Source organism: Salminus brasiliensis, chromosome 22 (assembly GCF_030463535.1).
Source record: "Salminus brasiliensis chromosome 22, fSalBra1.hap2, whole genome shotgun sequence".
In the NCBI taxonomy this organism is placed as follows: domain Eukaryota; kingdom Metazoa; phylum Chordata; class Actinopteri; order Characiformes; family Bryconidae; genus Salminus; species Salminus brasiliensis.
Genome location: NC_132899.1, coordinates 2,016,488 through 2,033,451, shown reverse-complemented (window position 1 = coordinate 2,033,451; position 16,964 = coordinate 2,016,488). Strand labels below are relative to the sequence as shown.

At 48.8% G+C, this 16,964-nt stretch overlaps 1 protein-coding gene across 1 annotated transcript in view; it reads right to left on the bottom strand.

The window, feature by feature from the left end:
* vclb (vinculin b) overlaps window positions 1–14,455 on the bottom strand; it is a 39,895-nt gene extending 25,440 nt beyond the window's left edge. The window contains exon 1 of the mRNA XM_072667882.1: window positions 14,173–14,455. Coding sequence (XP_072523983.1) covers window positions 14,173–14,340 — 168 coding nt within the window. The 5' untranslated portion in view covers window positions 14,341–14,455. The remainder of the gene's footprint in view (window positions 1–14,172) is intronic.
* Window positions 14,456–16,964: the final 2,509 nt, after the last annotated feature.

Below are 16,964 nucleotides of genomic sequence, written 5' to 3'. Positions count from 1 at the left end.
ATCAGAACATTATGACCACCCCTGGTTTGGATTAAACTCTCCCATCCACTGACCGTACAGCAGCACTGTGTGAAAACAGTCCAGACTGTGTCCATCTGTTTCTCTGCAGACTCTGTTATCAGCCTCCTCCTCTCAGGACCCCACAGGACGGACCACCACAGAGCAGACTGTAGTGTTTGGGTGGTGGTCAGTCATTCTCAGCACTGCAGTGACACTGACTGACCTGGGGGTGGCGAGTGGATCAGACACAGCAGTGCTGCTGGAGTGCTTAAACACTCCATGCTGGTGGTGTCCTGTGGGCAGCAGTGTCCTGTGGGCTCTGATGAAGGACTAGAGGATGACCAACACCAACAAACTGAGTAGCAGCAGATCAGAGAGCTTCTGTCCTGGAGTCTACTGTCTCTACAAGCTGGACCAGTAAGCTAGGTAGGAGTGGACAGTGAGTGGACAGACAGACACAGTGTTTCTGACACAGACACAGCTTCTATATATATATATATATATGTATATATTATAATATTAAATAAAGGATGTGTAGTTTATACACTGTATACACTAGTAATGCACAGAAACGAGGGATAGGACACGTGATTAATTAAAGGCTGAGCGGCTCTCAGATAAACATTCACTAATTAATCCACATCAGGCTGGTTTGTCTGTGTTTAACGAGACACACCAGCTGTTCAGAGGAAAGAGGCCTTCCTCCACCCACACATACACCCTCCTCCCAGTCTCATCTCTGCTGACTCATCTCAGCGTTTCCCTCAGCGATACCGTACAGAAGCACTCCTGTAGGTGAAGCAGGCTATACTGTCCTGCCCTGATTAACGCTGTTCTCAGCAGAACACAACCACAACACACAGGAACATGCAACATAAGCTCCATGCAACATATGACCTTCTCCATATGACCTTCAGCCTTAAACGCATGGAGGTTTCTCCACAGTGTGTCCAGTAATATCTCACAACGGAGCTCTGGGACAGTTGGGTTATGTTAATAAGCAGCTCCATGAGGCCATAAGCCAGTTACACCCTCCTATAAAGCAGTTATTTACTTACACCACTGCACCAAGCCAGGGTTTGAACCATGGGCCTAATGCCTAGTAGTGGGCTAGTAGAGGAGTATAAAGCCCCCCAGCATTGAGGAGGTGTGGAGCAGGAATGATGGTGGTGGAGCTCCATCTAGTACTTTTGGATGAGGTGGGGTGGTGATCATCATCATCCAACATCCTGATCTTGTTGTTGAATGCAATCAAATCCTCACAGCAATGCTTCTTCTCCAAAATCTAGTAGAAAGTCTTCTTCTCTGGACAGTAGAGACAGTTACTCCAACAAAAGCAGGATCAGCTCTTTAATTTCAGAAGAATGAGCAGATGTCCCAATACTTTTGTCCATTTAGTGTAGCTTTAGAACTGAAGAACGTATTAAAGTGTTACTCAAGTTCATTTGTTGGTGGTATGGTTCTAAAGGCTGTGGGTTCTGGACCACTTCTTCCACTCCCTCCATTCTCTTAAACACACCCTTCATTAACACACTAACGGACCACCAGTGCAGTGCTCCTACGGTGCTGTGACAATGGGAGCACACACACACACACAGCTGGGAAGTAAAGTCATTTCCAGTCATTGTTCTGTTCAGTGTTGAAGATATTTTACAAAACACCTTAAGAGGGAACTGCAGAAGCGATGTCCTATACATCAGTTATAGCCTATTATAGATACCTGTATCCAGTTATAGTGCAGTTGTATTTGGCTATGAGGCCGTTTAATAAGAATATTCTATAACTTGTTATACAGAAGCTTCAGGTATACCCTGCTATGGAGCAGTTATAGTTTGTTATAAAGCTTTAATAGCGTGTTACAAAGCTGTGGTATCTCCTACTACTGAGAAGGGAAACTCTTTCCTGCTAAAAAGCAGTAACTCCAGGTTAAAAAGCTATAACACTCTGCTATATAGCAGTTCTATAAGGTTAATAAGCTGTAATACATGTTATAAAACAGTGAACAGCATAAGAAGCTGTAATACCCTGCTATACTACAGTTACTGCATAAGACACTGCATTGTTATAAAGCAGTTATATGGGGTAAAGAAGCTGTAATAGCTTGTTTAGAGCAGTTATACCAGGTTAAGAAGCTGATAATACCTTATTATCTGTTTTTTCTTGGGTAAATAGCAAAGCACTTTTGTAAGTCACTCTGGATAAGAGTGTCTGCTAAATGCCTTAAATGTTATAAAGCAGTTATACCAGGATAACAAGTGGCAATGGCTTGTTATTAACAAGTTTTCCCAGATTAAGATGATGTAATGTTTGCTATAACGCAGTTATGTGAGCTCATGAAGCTATAATACTGTGTTATAAAGCAGTTATGAGGTCAAGAAGCTATACCTTCTAATAAAGCGGTTTTACCAGGTTAAGACGCTGTAATACACTGTTATAAAGCAGTTATATGACATCAAGAAGATGAGATACCCTGCTATAAAGCAGTTATACCAGGTTAAGAAGCGGCAATACCTTGTTATAAACAAGTTATTCTAGGTTAAGAAGATGTAATGTAAAGGTCAAGACACTATAAAGGCTTGTTATAAAGCAGTTATATGAGCTCATGAAGCTATAATACCTTCTTATAAAAGCAATTATGAGGTCAATAAGCTATACCTTATAATAAAGCAGTTATACCAGCTTAAGAAGCTGTAATACATTGCTACAAAGCAGTTATATGAGATCATGAAGCTATAAAGCCTTGTTATACAGCAGTTATAGGAGATCATTAAGCTATAAAGGCTTGTTATAAAGCAGTTATAAGGTCAACAAGCTATACCTTCTAATAAAGCGGTTTTACCAGGTTAAGACTCTGTAATCCACTGTTATAAAGCAGTTATATGACGTCAGGAAGCTGAAATACCCTGCTATAAAGCAGTTATACCAGGTTAAGAAGCTTTACCGCTTTGGTATAAAGTGGTTATGAAGGTGTAATACTGTTATAAAGCAGCTATATCAGGTTATAGAAAACTATATACTGTTACAGAGCAGTTATAACCCACTAGAGCCCAACTTATACCCACTTTCTGAACGGAACAGCCTCAGTTATAACTGGCCATAACAGTTTTATATAGAAGTACAAAGCAGAAGTGGCTACAGAGCACTCAATCTGATACACAGCTGTGATCCTGACAAACCCGCCTGGAACCAAGCTGCTGCTGCCAAAGGCAGAGTCTGGCTAACAGGAACGGCTTTGTCTCAAAGCACTCCACACACACACACACACACACACACACACACACACACACACACACACACACACACACACACACACTGCACTCCAGACAAACTGAAGGGCCTTATAGACTGCAGTCGCACACACACACACACACACACACACACACACACACACACACACATACACACACACACACACAGAGTTCTCAGTGCACTCCAGACAAACTGAAGGGCCTTATAGACTGCAGGCGCGCGCGCGCACACACACACACACACACACACACACACACACACACACACACACACACACACACACACACGCTCTCATTATGTTGAGGACAATCTAATAACAGCAGGAAGTGCAGGACTTTAGTCTGTAATGAATGAAGTGATGGGGAGACTCACAGACCTGCCAGCTGTTATTCTACCATTCAGTGAACCAATCATTTCATCAACACAAACTATCTGTCCAAATGTTTGTGGACACCCCTTTTGAGTTGCACCCATTGCTGACACAGATGTGCAAATGTACACAGTCTAGTCCCTGTAGAGAAGAAGTACTGCCAATAGAATAGGACTCTCTGGAGCAGATCAACATCATGACCCTATCGGCTCCATGCTGCCTAATGCCAGGTGTGGGCTAGAGGGGTATAAAGCCCCCCAGCATTGAGGAGCTGTGGAGCAGTGGAAGAGCTGTGCTCTCTGGAATGATGATGGAGGAGCTCCATCCAGTAGTTTTGAATGGGATGAGTTGGGGATGATGAGGATGATGAGGTGGGGTGGTGATCATCATCATCATTATCATCATCATCCAACATCCTGACCTCACTAACTCTAGCTCTTGTCTCTGAATGCAATCAAATTCTTACAGCTATAATACCCTGATATCAGAAGCAGCCATGAATGAACAGATGTCCCAATACTTTTCTGACCATATTGTGCATGTCCAATTGACCGACATGCTCTCTCACTCTGCACTTCCTATTTAGAAAAACCTCAAGAGGAAGTACTTCTATTAAACGAGCCAATTTCCTGCAATCCCCAACGCTACACTGCACACACACCAGTCAGCCTAAACATTAGAACCAGTGTGCAGTGGTCAGGGCATGCCAAAAGTGCTCCAAGGAAAGACAACCGGTGAACCAGCCACAGGGTCATGGGTGCTCAAGGCTCACTGATGCTCACGGAGGCCCCGCCCACCTTACAACTTCCAAAGGATCTGCTACTGACGTTAGTCTGGGTGCCAGAGACCACAGCAGGACACCCTCAGAGGTCTCGTGGAGTCCATGTTGACGGGTCAGAGGTGATGTGGCAGCGAGAGGGGGACCTATACAAAACTCGACCGGTGGTTTTAATGTTATGGCTGTTTGTTTGTTGACTTGGACAGAGAATTAGAGGAAGAGGAGAGGACAGACCCACTGAGGTGGATGTTCTGACCACACAGCTCATTCTCTCAGGCCTGGCTTTTAGAGAACGGAGTGGTTTGGGCTTCTCTAACCTCAAGCTGAGGCACAACAGCAGCCGCGGCGCTGACAGACAGCATTACCAACAAACAGCTCCTAAAGCTTTATTATTATTATTATTATTATTATTATTATCATCATTACTACTATTTGTATTATTACTCCTATTGTTATGATTGTGATTATTATTACTATTATATTGTTTTTTATTATTCCTATTATTATTATGATCATTATTATTATTATTATTATTATTATTATTATTGCTCCTATTATTTTTATTATTATTACAATTATTATTCCTATTATTATTGTTATTAGTAGTAGTAGTAGTATTCCTATTATTGTTATCATTATTATTCTTATTGCTCCTATTATTATTATTACTATTATTTTTCCTATTTTTGATTATGATTATTATTACTATTATTTTGTTTATTATTACCCCTATTAGTATGATCATTACTATTATTATTCCTATTTTTATTATTATAATTATTAGTAGTATTCCTATTATTGTTATCATTATTATTATTCCTATTATTACCAATAATAATAATAATAATAATAATCCTATTATTATTATTAATATTATTATTATTATTATTATTATTATTACTACTACTACTACTCAGGGTGGCTTGGAGACCACGCTGGCTTCCCTGTGGTCTGCACGTGAAGCCGGACCCCCCTGTTGGTGACGGGTGAGTGATGGAAGGAAGGACGGGGTGGAGGTGGGAGCGACGTTTGTTTGCCACTTTGGACCGTCTTTATTTTTACAGCGAGCAAGGCCTTGTCCAAACTCGGTCTCACACACAGAGAATTCCCAGCATTCCACACACTCACCCACCCAGCCACCCACCCCCCGGACGGTGTCCTGCTGAGATACCAGCACTTGTCTCCTTGGTGTCAGGACGAGGCCGCCCCGCAAACGGCCGAACAGATGCTGGGTGTAAAACCAGCTTCAGATCGATCTGTGCCTCGTAGGAGACCTCCTGACGGACAGGGGCTGACCTGGAGGGGGAGGGAAGGAGCTGCTGAGCTGGACGGTGGAAAATAAGACACGTTTAAAAGCTGGAATTCCTCCGCACTGAGTAAGAGCCCGCAGCAGCTGCAGCTTCACGCTGACCACTCACCAGGCCAGAACATACCCCACACAAACACAACAGCTTGGAGAAGCCTGGATTCTGCATTCCCAGTGTAGAAGACTGGACAAGACGCCTATACACCCTGTCCTTCCTTAGAGGACCTCGCCACCTAGCCCTGGCCCTCGGCGTGATAGCCCTGTGCACTAGCCCTGACCCTCTGTGTGATAGCCCTGTGCACTAGCCCTGACCCTCGGCGTGATAGCCCTGTGCACTAGCCCTGACCCTCGGCGTGATAGCCCTGTGCACTAGCCCTGACCTTCTGCATGATAGCCCTGTGCACTAGCCCTGACCTTCTGCATGATAGCCCTGTGCGCTAGCCCTGACCCTCCGCATACTGGCCCTGTGCACTAGCCCTCACCCTCTGTGTGATAGCCCTGTGCACTAGCCCTGACCCTCTGTGTGATAGCCCTGTGCACTAGCCCTCACCCTCGGCGTGACAGCCCTGTGCACTAGCCCTGACCTTCTGCATGATTGCCCTGTGCGCTAGCCCTGACCCTCCGCATACTGGCCCTGTGCACTAGCCCTGACCCTCTGTGTGATAGCCCTGTGCACTAGCCCTCACCCTCTGTGTGATAGCCCTGTGCACTAGCCCTGTGGACTAGCCCTGTGGACTAGCCCTGTGGACTAGCCCTGACCCTCTGTGTGATAGCCCTGTGCACTAGCCCTGTGGACTAGCCCTGTGGACTAGCCCTGTGGACTAGCCCTGACCCTCTGTGTGATAGCCCTGTGCACTAGCCCTCACCCTCTGTGTGATAGCCCTGTGCACTAGCCCTGTGCACTAGCCCTGTGGACTAGCCCTGACCCTCTGTGTGATAGCCCTGTGCACTAGCCCTGACCCTCTGTGTGATAGCCCTGTGCATTAGCACTGACCCTCTGTGCACTATCCCTGTGCACTAGCCCTGTGCACTAGCCCTGACCCTCTGTATATTGGCCCTGTGCGATAGCCCTGAACGCTAACTGATTAGCCCTGAGCGTTAAGGCCGGCTGCAGACTAATGTTTTGGACCTGCATCTGCGTGAAGGTCAAACAGCAGCCTATCACAGAAGTGAGCAGCCAGAGTTAAGGACACATCTGGGGACGACCCCCCCCCCCCCTCTCTCTGTGATGTATGACTGTGTCTTGGCCTGACAGCGGACTCCCAGTGCCTCTCAGGGAGGATTGATGGTGGGGGACAGAACACCCTGGGCTCCACTCACACAGAGCTTTCCATTCAACCACAGCTCTGTCCGCCGTTTCCAAGGAAGCAGGAAACTATTCCAGACTGATCACGCCTCCAGCCTGGAAACATGCGCTCATCCCTCCGCCAGCCCAGAACAGAACACAGCAGCCCGGCGGAGGAGCCGAGATACGACCCAAACAGACCCAAACAGACCCAAACAGCCGCCGCCGAACAAGTGACTACAGTCCTATCAACTATTAGGGACGTCCGATCAGGTTAATGTGCCTCCCGATCCGATCCGAGTCTCTTATTGCAGAGTATCAGCCAATACCGATCCGATCCGATAAATAATAATCCAGCTCCTCAGTTTAGATCAGACGAGCTGCTGATTAATCTGATCAGTAAAATCTCTTTATTTTCAGGATCAGATTCTATAATCAGACGTTCTGGACTGACTGATTTAGTTTAGTCGAGACTTAAAATCTTAAAATGATGTTTTATAGTGTTTAATATCTGATAATCCAGTCTGATCTCCTCCCTGACCAATCAGCTCCCAGCTCCTCTACACACTGCAGTCTGATCACTTCCTGTGTGTTTAATGGTACACAGTTGTTGGTCTACTGGTGTGTAGTAACTGGTTTATAGTGGGTGAATGTGCTGTGTGTGTGTGTGTGTGTGTGTGTGTGTGTGTGTTAGCATTAGCGTTAGCCTCCACTCGGTTCTGAACGGGTTCTTCAGTGCTGGTTTATAAACAGAGAAAGGCGAGTGAGCGGTTCTCCGGTTCTCCCGCTGGTTTCAGTGATGGTTTTATAAAGGGTCTGATATTATGGTCTGTTTTCAGGTTCCACTGTAAAATAGCTCCACACTGCAGAACCTCAACTCCTCTATTTACCTTCTGAGAACGTCCGCACTGCTGCTGCAGCCGGCCGGGGATAACGTCCAGTTGTGGTGCCTTGAGGACACCAGATGGCGCTCTGAACACCGTGGTTAAGACTTGGATTAAAATAGCCAGTACCCGATCCATTAAAATAGGCCTAAATCAGCCCTAATCCTGATCCTGATCCACTGGATTAGATTGGGACATGCCGAGTAAGTTTGCATGAGGAGGAAAAAAGTTTGTCAATGTAAAAAAATATATATTTGTTATATATTTATTGGTGCATTTCTTGATTTATCATAAAATTCTGATATGAATATAAATATAAAAATCTGCCTGATGTTCTGGAGATGTTCTGACCCAGTCATTGACTAGAACATCACAGTCTGGTTCTTGTCAAAGTGTCTCAGATTCTTATGCTTGTCCATTTTTCCTTAATATGTAGATCCACCTCTGGACAGGTGATGTCAAATATGCTAATTTAGCAAAGTTAACAACCGTTAGCTTTTCAGCTCTTTCCTGAACCATCATAACACCCAAAAATCCCCTTTCTGCCCTCAGCTCCACCACCACCACCACCACCACCATCACCACAATCATCACAGGTCTATTAAAATCTCTTCAGAAATCCACTTCAGCCCTCAGTTAATCATCAGCGACACCCGGAGCCGAGCGTGTGAAGGCCTGACGCTGACGGAGGAGTGTCAAACACAGTCAAACACACACACACACACACACACACACACACACACACACACACACACACACACACACACCTTCAGAGACTGAAGCAATGTCACAGGCAGGAAGTGTGATGATGGGTGTGGACACCAGAATGCCACGCTGAAACGAGCAGAGCTCAGCAGCCCAGACCACAGCCCTGCCTCCTCAGATATGCTCACTCACCCTGCAGCCAGATTTTCACCAGAATGTCAAAACTACAATGATTTAAAGCCACAGTTTGGAAACTGATCACACGAGGCGGCTGCTGCTGCTGCTGCTGCTGCTGGCCAACAATCCTGGAAAGGTAAAGCCCAAAAACTACCGCTGCCTCAAAACAAGGGTGTGATCTTCTAGGCCTGGTACAAGCTTCTATTAGCTACGTTAGCCTGGAGCCCCCGTGCAGTTAGCCTGGGGCACCTCAGGGCAGTGTACTGAGTCCTCTGCTGTTCACCCTGCTGACTCATGACTGTGTTGCGAAACACAGTTCTAACAGCATCATAAAGTTTGCCGATGATACAACTGTGCTGGGTCTCATCAGCAAAGGCGACGAGTCAGCATACAGAGAGGAGGTGCAGCAGCTGACAGACTGGTGTACAGTCAACAACCTTCACTGGAATGTAGAGAAGACCAAGGAAATGGTTGTTGACTTCAGGAAATCAAGACCGGATCACTCTCCGCTTAACATCAACGGCTCCTCTGTGGAGATCGTTAAGAGCACCAAGTTCCTTGGTGTCCACTTAGCGGAGAACCTCACCTGGTCCCTGAACACCAGCTCTACAGCCAAGAAAGCCCAACAGCGTCTCTACTTCCTCCGGAAGCTGAGAGAGGCCCGTCTCCCTCCACCCATCCTCCCCCTCTTCTATAGAGGGACTATAGAGAGCATCCTAAGCAGCTGCATCACTGCCTGGTTTGGGACCTGCACAGCCTCTGACCGCAAGGCCCTCCAACGCATTGTGAGGACAGCTGAGAAGATCATCGGAGTCTCTCTCCCCTCCGTCATGGACATTTACACCACCCGCTGCATCCGCAAAGCAACCAGCATTGTGGATGACTCCACCCACCCTTCACACAGACTGTTCTCCCTCCTGCCATCAGGAAGAAGGTACCGCAGCATCCGGTCCAACACGACCAGACTCTGCAACAGCTTCTTCCCACAAGCCATCAGACTCCTCAACTCAACTCACACAAAGCATTTGCACTAATGACCTTACTACCTCACTGGACTCAATATTTATTACACACTGCAGAATTTGCACACTACCCCCAATTATTTATTGCTAATGCCCCAAACCCAACCTTGCTATTGCCTGGTTGGGGTATTAGCCACATTAGCCTCGTAGCTTCGTTCTAAAACCCGTACTGCCCGGGGACTGGACGTGGGCTCCATGCTCACACTCAGAGCTGGCCTGACAACAGAAATGACAATGCTGCTCTGACCAGCTAAATTTAACCCTGACCACCTGCTGCAGACCCCACAATCACCACAGCAGGACAGGAATAGCCGGGCAGGGTGCGGGGCAGGGAGCCGGTCAGTCCCGCCACTGTTTATCGACCCTGTGTGCTGCTTCATTTCCGCCTGTCAGACAGAGCCTGAGGAGGGGCCGAGTGTAACCGTGCTGATACCCTATCACCCCTCACTCGCTTCCCCTGTGTGCATGGAGGAGAGAGAGAGAGAGAGAGAGACAGAGAGAGAGAGAGAGAGAGAGAGACAGAGCAATAGCAGGGCTCCTGTTTGGCTGGCTTTGGGTAAATAGTAGGATTCTGGAGCCCTACTTTTTCCTGAAACCCGGCTGGATTAGGGGCAATAGCAGGACTCTAGCAGGGCTGGATTAGGGGCAATAGCAGGACTCTAGCAGGGCTGGATTAGGGGCAATAGCAGGACTCTAGCAGGGCTGGATTAGGGGCAATAGCAGGACTCTAGCAGGGCTGGGTTTGGGGCAATAGCAGGACTCTAGCAGGGCTGGGTTTGGGGCAATAGCAGGACTCTAGCAGGGCTGGGTTTGGGGCAATAGCAGGACTCTAGCAGGGCTGGATTAGGGGCAATAGCAGGACTCTAGCAGGGCTGGATTAGGGGCAATAGCAGGACTCTAGCAGGGCTGGGTTTGGGGCAATAGCAGGACTATAGCAGGGCTGGGTTTGGGGCAATAGCAGGACTATAGCAGGGCTGGGTTTGGGGCAATAGCAGGACTCTAGCAGGGCTGGGTTTGGGGCAATAGCAGGACTCTAGCAGGGCTGGGTTTGGGGCAATAGCAGGACTCTAGCAGGGCTGGATTAGGGGCAATAGCAGGACTCTAGCAGGGCTGGATTAGGGGCAATAGCAGGACTCTAGCAGGGCTGGGTTTGGGGCAATAGCAGGACTCTAGCAGGGCTGGATTAGGGGCAATAGCAGGACTCTAGCAGGGCTGGATTAGGGGCAATAGCAGGACTCTAGCAGGGCTGGATTAGGGGCAATAGCAGGACTCTAGCAGGGCTGGGTTTGGGGCAATAGCAGGACTCTAGCAGGGCTGGATTAGGGGCAATAGCAGGACTCTAGCAGGGCTGGGTTAGGGGCAATAGCAGGACTCTAGCAGGGCTGGATTAGGGGCAATAGCAGGACTCTAGCAGGGCTGGATTAGGGGCAATAGCAGGACTCTAGCAGGGCTGGATTAGGGGCAATAGCAGGACTCTAGTAGGGCTGGGTTAGGGGCAATAGCAGGACTCTAGCAGGGCTGGATTAGGGGCAATAGCAGGACTCTAGCAGGGCTGGGTTTGGGGCAATAGCAGGACTCTAGCAGGGCTGGATTAGGGGCAATAGCAGGACTCTAGCAGGGCTGGATTAGGGGCAATAGCAGGACTCTAGCAGGGCTGGATTAGGGGCAATAGCAGGACTCTAGCAGGGCTGGGTTTGGGGCAATAGCAGGACTCTAGCAGGGCTGGATTTGGGGCAATAGCAGGACTCTAGCAGGGCTGGATTTGGGGCAATAGCAGGACTCTAGCAGGGCTCTAGCAGGGCTGGATTAGGGGCAATAGCAGGACTCTAGCAGGGCTGGGTTTGGGGCAATAGCAGGACTCTAGCAGGGCTGGGTTTGGGGCAATAGCAGGACTCCAGCAGGGCTGGATTAGGGGCAATAGCAGGGCTCTAGCAGGGCTGGGTTTGGGGCAATAGCAGGACTCTAGCAGGGCTGGATTAGGGGCAATAGCAGGGCTCTAGCAGGGCTGGGTTTGGGGCAATAGCAGGACTCTAGCAGGGCTCTAGCAGGGCTGGATTAGGGGCAATAGCAGGACTCTAGCAGGGCTGGGTTTGGGGCAATAGCAGGACTCTAGCAGGGCTGGATTAGGGGCAATAGCAGGACTCTAGCAGGGCTCTAGCAGGGCTGGATTAGGGGCAATAGCAGGACTCTAGCAGGGCTGGGTTTGGGGCAATAGCAGGACTCTAGCAGGGCTGGGTTAGGGGCAATAGCAGGACTCTAGCAGGGCTGGATTAGGGGCAATAGCAGGACTCTAGCAGGGCTGGGTTTGGGGCAATAGCAGGACTCTAGCAGGGCTGGATTAGGGGCAATAGCAGGACTCTAGCAGGGCTGGATTAGGGGCAATAGTCGGACTCTAGCAGGGCTGGATTAGGGGCAATAGTCGGACTCTAGCAGGGCTGGATTAGGGGCAATAGCAGGACTCTAGCAGGGCTGGATTAGGGGCAATAGCAGGACTCTAGCAGGGCTCTAGCAGGGCTGGATTAGGGGCAATAGCAGGACTCTAGCAGGGCTGGGTTTGGGGCAATAGCAGGACTCTAGCAGGGCTGGGTTTGGGGCAATAGCAGGACTCCAGCAGGGCTGGATTAGGGGCAATAGCAGGGCTCTAGCAGGGCTGGGTTTGGGGCAATAGCAGGACTCTAGCAGGGCTGGATTAGGGGCAATAGCAGGGCTCTAGCAGGGCTGGGTTTGGGGCAATAGCAGGACTCTAGCAGGGCTCTAGCAGGGCTGGATTAGGGGCAATAGCAGGACTCTAGCAGGGCTGGGTTTGGGGCAATAGCAGGACTCTAGCAGGGCTGGATTAGGGGCAATAGCAGGACTCTAGCAGGGCTCTAGCAGGGCTGGATTAGGGGCAATAGCAGGACTCTAGCAGGGCTGGGTTTGGGGCAATAGCAGGACTCTAGCAGGGCTGGGTTTGGGGCAATAGCAGGACTCCAGCAGGGCTGGATTAGGGGCAATAGCAGGGCTCTAGCAGGGCTGGATTAGGGGCAATAGCAGGACTCTAGCAGGGCTGGATTAGGGGCAATAGTCGGACTCTAGCAGGGCTGGGTTTGGGGCAATAGTCGGGCTCTAGCAGGGCTGGGTTTGGGGCAATAGCAGGACTCTAGCAGGGCTGGATTAGGGGCAATAGCAGGACTCTAGCAGGGCTGGATTAGGGGCAATAGCAGGACTCTAGCAGGGCTGGATAAGGGGCAATAGCAGGACTCTAGCAGGGCTGGATTAGGGGCAATAGCAGGACTCTAGCAGGGCTGGGTTTGGGGCAATAGTCGGGCTCTAGCAGGGCTGGGTTTGGGGCAATAGCAGGACTCTAGCAGGGCTGGATAAGGGGCAATAGCAGGACTCTAGCAGGGCTGGATTAGGGGCAATAGCAGGACTCTAGCAGGGCTGGGTTTGGGGCAATAGCAGGACTCTAGCAGGGCTGGATTAGGGGCAATAGCAGGACTCTAGCAGGGCTGGGTTTGGGGCAATAGCAGGACTCTAGCAGGGCTGGGTTTGGGGCAATAGCAGGACTCTAGCAGGGCTGGGTTTGGGGCAATAGCAGGACTCTAGCAGGGCTGGGTTTGGGGCAATAGCAGGACTCTAGCAGGGCTGGATTAGGGGCAATAGCAGGACTCTAGCAGGGCTGGGTTTGGGGCAATAGCAGGACTCTAGCAGGGCTGGATAAGGGGCAATAGCAGGACTCTAGCAGGGCTGGATTAGGGGCAATAGCAGGACTCTAGCAGGGCTGGGTTTGGGGCAATAGTCGGGCTCTAGCAGGGCTGGGTTTGGGGCAATAGCAGGACTCTAGCAGGGCTGGGTTTGGGGTGATACTCCTGGTGAGAAGCTATGGGGTAAGAAAAGGGCTGGATCTGCGTCAATTAAAGGTCACAGCATGACTGGGCTCCACCAGGGCTCCACCAGGGCTCCACCACTACACCCAAACCGAGCAGAGGAGCCACAGCGACCGCCGGACTCCTCTCAGCAGTGGAAACAGTCTGACTCAGCTGACCCAAATGAGTCACCCATGTGCTCCAGCAGCCCGTAGCCTCTCACTGCTGTGTGATCGGACCCCCCAGAACTCCCCAGAACCCCCAGGACACTTCCAGCAGTGCGGTAAAGTGGACCGGCCACGATTACGCTCTGCGTTCTTCTGCAAACGAGGGGCTATCTGCTGGACTGACCGGGACAAAGAGCGGGACAATGGCTCGCGAGGTGGAGCCCAACCCGGGCAGGAAAAGGGCGGAGGATCAAACTCGAACCAACTCAGATCAAAGTCGAGGAGGAAAGTTGAGGAGGACCCGTTACGCAGCAGAACCGGCGCAGCCGCGCGCACGAGGACCCCTAAACTGGAGGAAACGCACGCACGCACGCACTCACTCACCCTGACCAGGTTGCTGACCGCGGCTTGCACGGCGGCTACCGGAGCGCACAGGTCTGGGATTGCCTTCCCATCCACCTCCCCTTCCTCGTGCATGATCACCAAGTGGGATATCTGCTGGGCCACCGGCTCCAGGATACTCTCTATCGTCTTCGTGTGAAACACCGGCATGCTGGACACCTAGCTCGAGCCTTTGGTGGAGATACAGAAGCCCCTCTGTTTGCCCCTCGGAGTGGCTTCTTCAGTTCCTGGAGGTTTTTTCACTTGAGGAGCAAAACGGCAGCTCCAAACACCCCCCCACCGTGGGAAGCGCCCTCCTTCCTGCCCTTACAGCCTCGCAGCCAATCAGAAATGGACTACAAAACGCATGCCTCGGTACGATTGGCTGCTCCTATCCCCTCCCCACTACTCCTCCCATAGTCCTGCCCCGCCCACCTCCGCTTTGGTTCCACTTTGCTAGACGCTCGAGTTCTTCCCAGATGACGTAACACGCTCTCGTGCCCTAAAAAGGAAAACCGCCGCTTGTCGGTCAAAGACTCGAGCACGAGCCCGAAGAGCAGCTCGACCTGCATGGCCCACCCTGGAGGACCACGACCACTCCTCCAGCTTCATCCACTGTTTACTCTCTCTCTCTCTCTCTCTCTCTCTATCTCTCTCTCTCTCTGTCTCTCTCTCTCTGTGTCTCTGTCTCTCTCTCTCTCTCTCTCTCTCTCTCTCTCTGTCTCTCTCTCTCTCTCTCTCTCTCTCTCTGTCTCTCTCTCTCTGTGTCTCTGTCTCTCTCTCTCTCTCTCTCTCTCTCTCTCTGTCTCTCTCTCTCTCTCTCTCTCTCTCTCTCTCTCTCTGTCTCTCTCTCTCTGTGTCTCTCTCTCTCTCTCTCTCTCTCTCTCTCTCTCTCTCTCTTCCAGTCTGTCTCACAGTGTGTGTGTGTGTGTGTGTGTGTGGATCTGGATGCTGGTGGAAGTGATTATAGTCCTTTAGCAGGCCTGGTCAGAGGGGAAAATGACCAAACTGCCCCTGGATATGTAATTAGCTCTAACAGGAAATTCCAGTTACATAATAACAACAGACTGTTGCTCCCGAAGAGCAGATTTATATATAGAAATTATATAGAAAGTTTTTATAAAAATAAAACATGTTGGGTCTAGAAGTGTGTGTGTATAATATATATATATATATATATATATATATATATATATATATATATATATATATATATATATACATTATTATATACATTTATTATAAAATTATCAGATTACAATTGTAATAAAATTGCAGGACAGCAATATTATATATACAGTCATGCCCGAAAGTATTCAACCCCTGGCAAAGTTTGACTTAAATTTACTTTTATTTAACCAGAAGTTATATTTTTGCCTTGAAACGACACAGGCATCTCCCAGGAGATAACACGATGATGTACAAGAGGCATCATTGTGGGAAAAAGTATTTCTCAGCTTTTATACACATTTGAACAAAAAGTGGCATGTCCAAAATTATTCATACCCTTTGAAAACTGTCACAGTATATGGGAAAATCCAAAGTTCTATACCATTCCAAATAGTCCAAGCTGTTTTAAAGCATCCTAATTACCCTGATTCATTGGGAACAGCTGTTTTAATCAACTCAACAGGAGAAAAACAGCAGCTCTCTGCAGTTGGTTTGTGGACAGTCATGGCTAAGACAAAGGAGCTCACTAAGGACCTGCGGCTGTGCATTGTGGCCGCTCACAAGTCAGGAAAGGGCTATAAAGCCATATCAAAATGTTTTCAAGTTCCAGTGGCTACAGTGCAAAGTATTATTAAAAAATACAAGAAGTTCCGCACTGTGGAAAATCTCAGAAGATGTGGTCGGAAGCCAAAAGTGACACCTGTGCTGGCCAGGAGAATAGTGAGAGAGGTGAAGAAAAATCCAAGGATCACCACCAAGGCCATCCTGGTGAATCTGGACTCTGCTGGTGGCGACATCTCAAGGCAGACAGTTCAACGGACACTGCACACTGCTGGGTTCCACGGACGCAGGCCAAGGAGGACACCACTTCTCCAGAAAAGGCACACAAAAGCCCGCTTGACCTTTGCAAATGCTCATCTGGACAAAGAAGAAGACTTCTGGTGTTCTGTTTTATGGTCAGATGAAACAAAAATTGAATTGTTTGGCCACAATGATGTGTGCACCATTTGGCGTAAAAAAGGAGAAGCCTTCAACCCTAAGAACACCATGCCCACTGTCAAACATGGTGGTGGGAACCTAATGTTTTGGGGGTGTTTTTCAGCCAATGGACCAGGGAACTTGATCGCAGTAAATGGCACCATGAAAAAAGAGCAATACATCAAGATTCTCAACAACAACATCAGGCAGTCTGCAGAGAAACTTGGCCTTGGGAACCGGTGGACATTTCAGCACGACAACGACCCAAAACACACAGCCAAAGTGGTGAAGAAATGGTTAGCAGACAAAAACATTAATGTTTTGCAGTGGCCCAGCCAGAGTCCTGAATTGAATCCAATTGAGAATCTGTGGAGGGAGCTAAAGATCAGGGTGATGGCAAGGAGACCCTCGAACCTCAAAGAGTTGGAGCTCATCACTAAAGATGAATGGGCAAAAATACCAGTGGAGACATGCAAAAAGCTGGTCAGCAATTACAGGAAGCGTTTGATTGCTGTAATAGCCAATAAAGGCTTTTCTATTAATTATTGAGAAGGGTATGAATAATTTTGGACATGCCACTTTTTGTTCAAATGTGTATAAAAGCTGAGAAATACTTTTTCCCACAATGATGCCTCTTGTACATCATC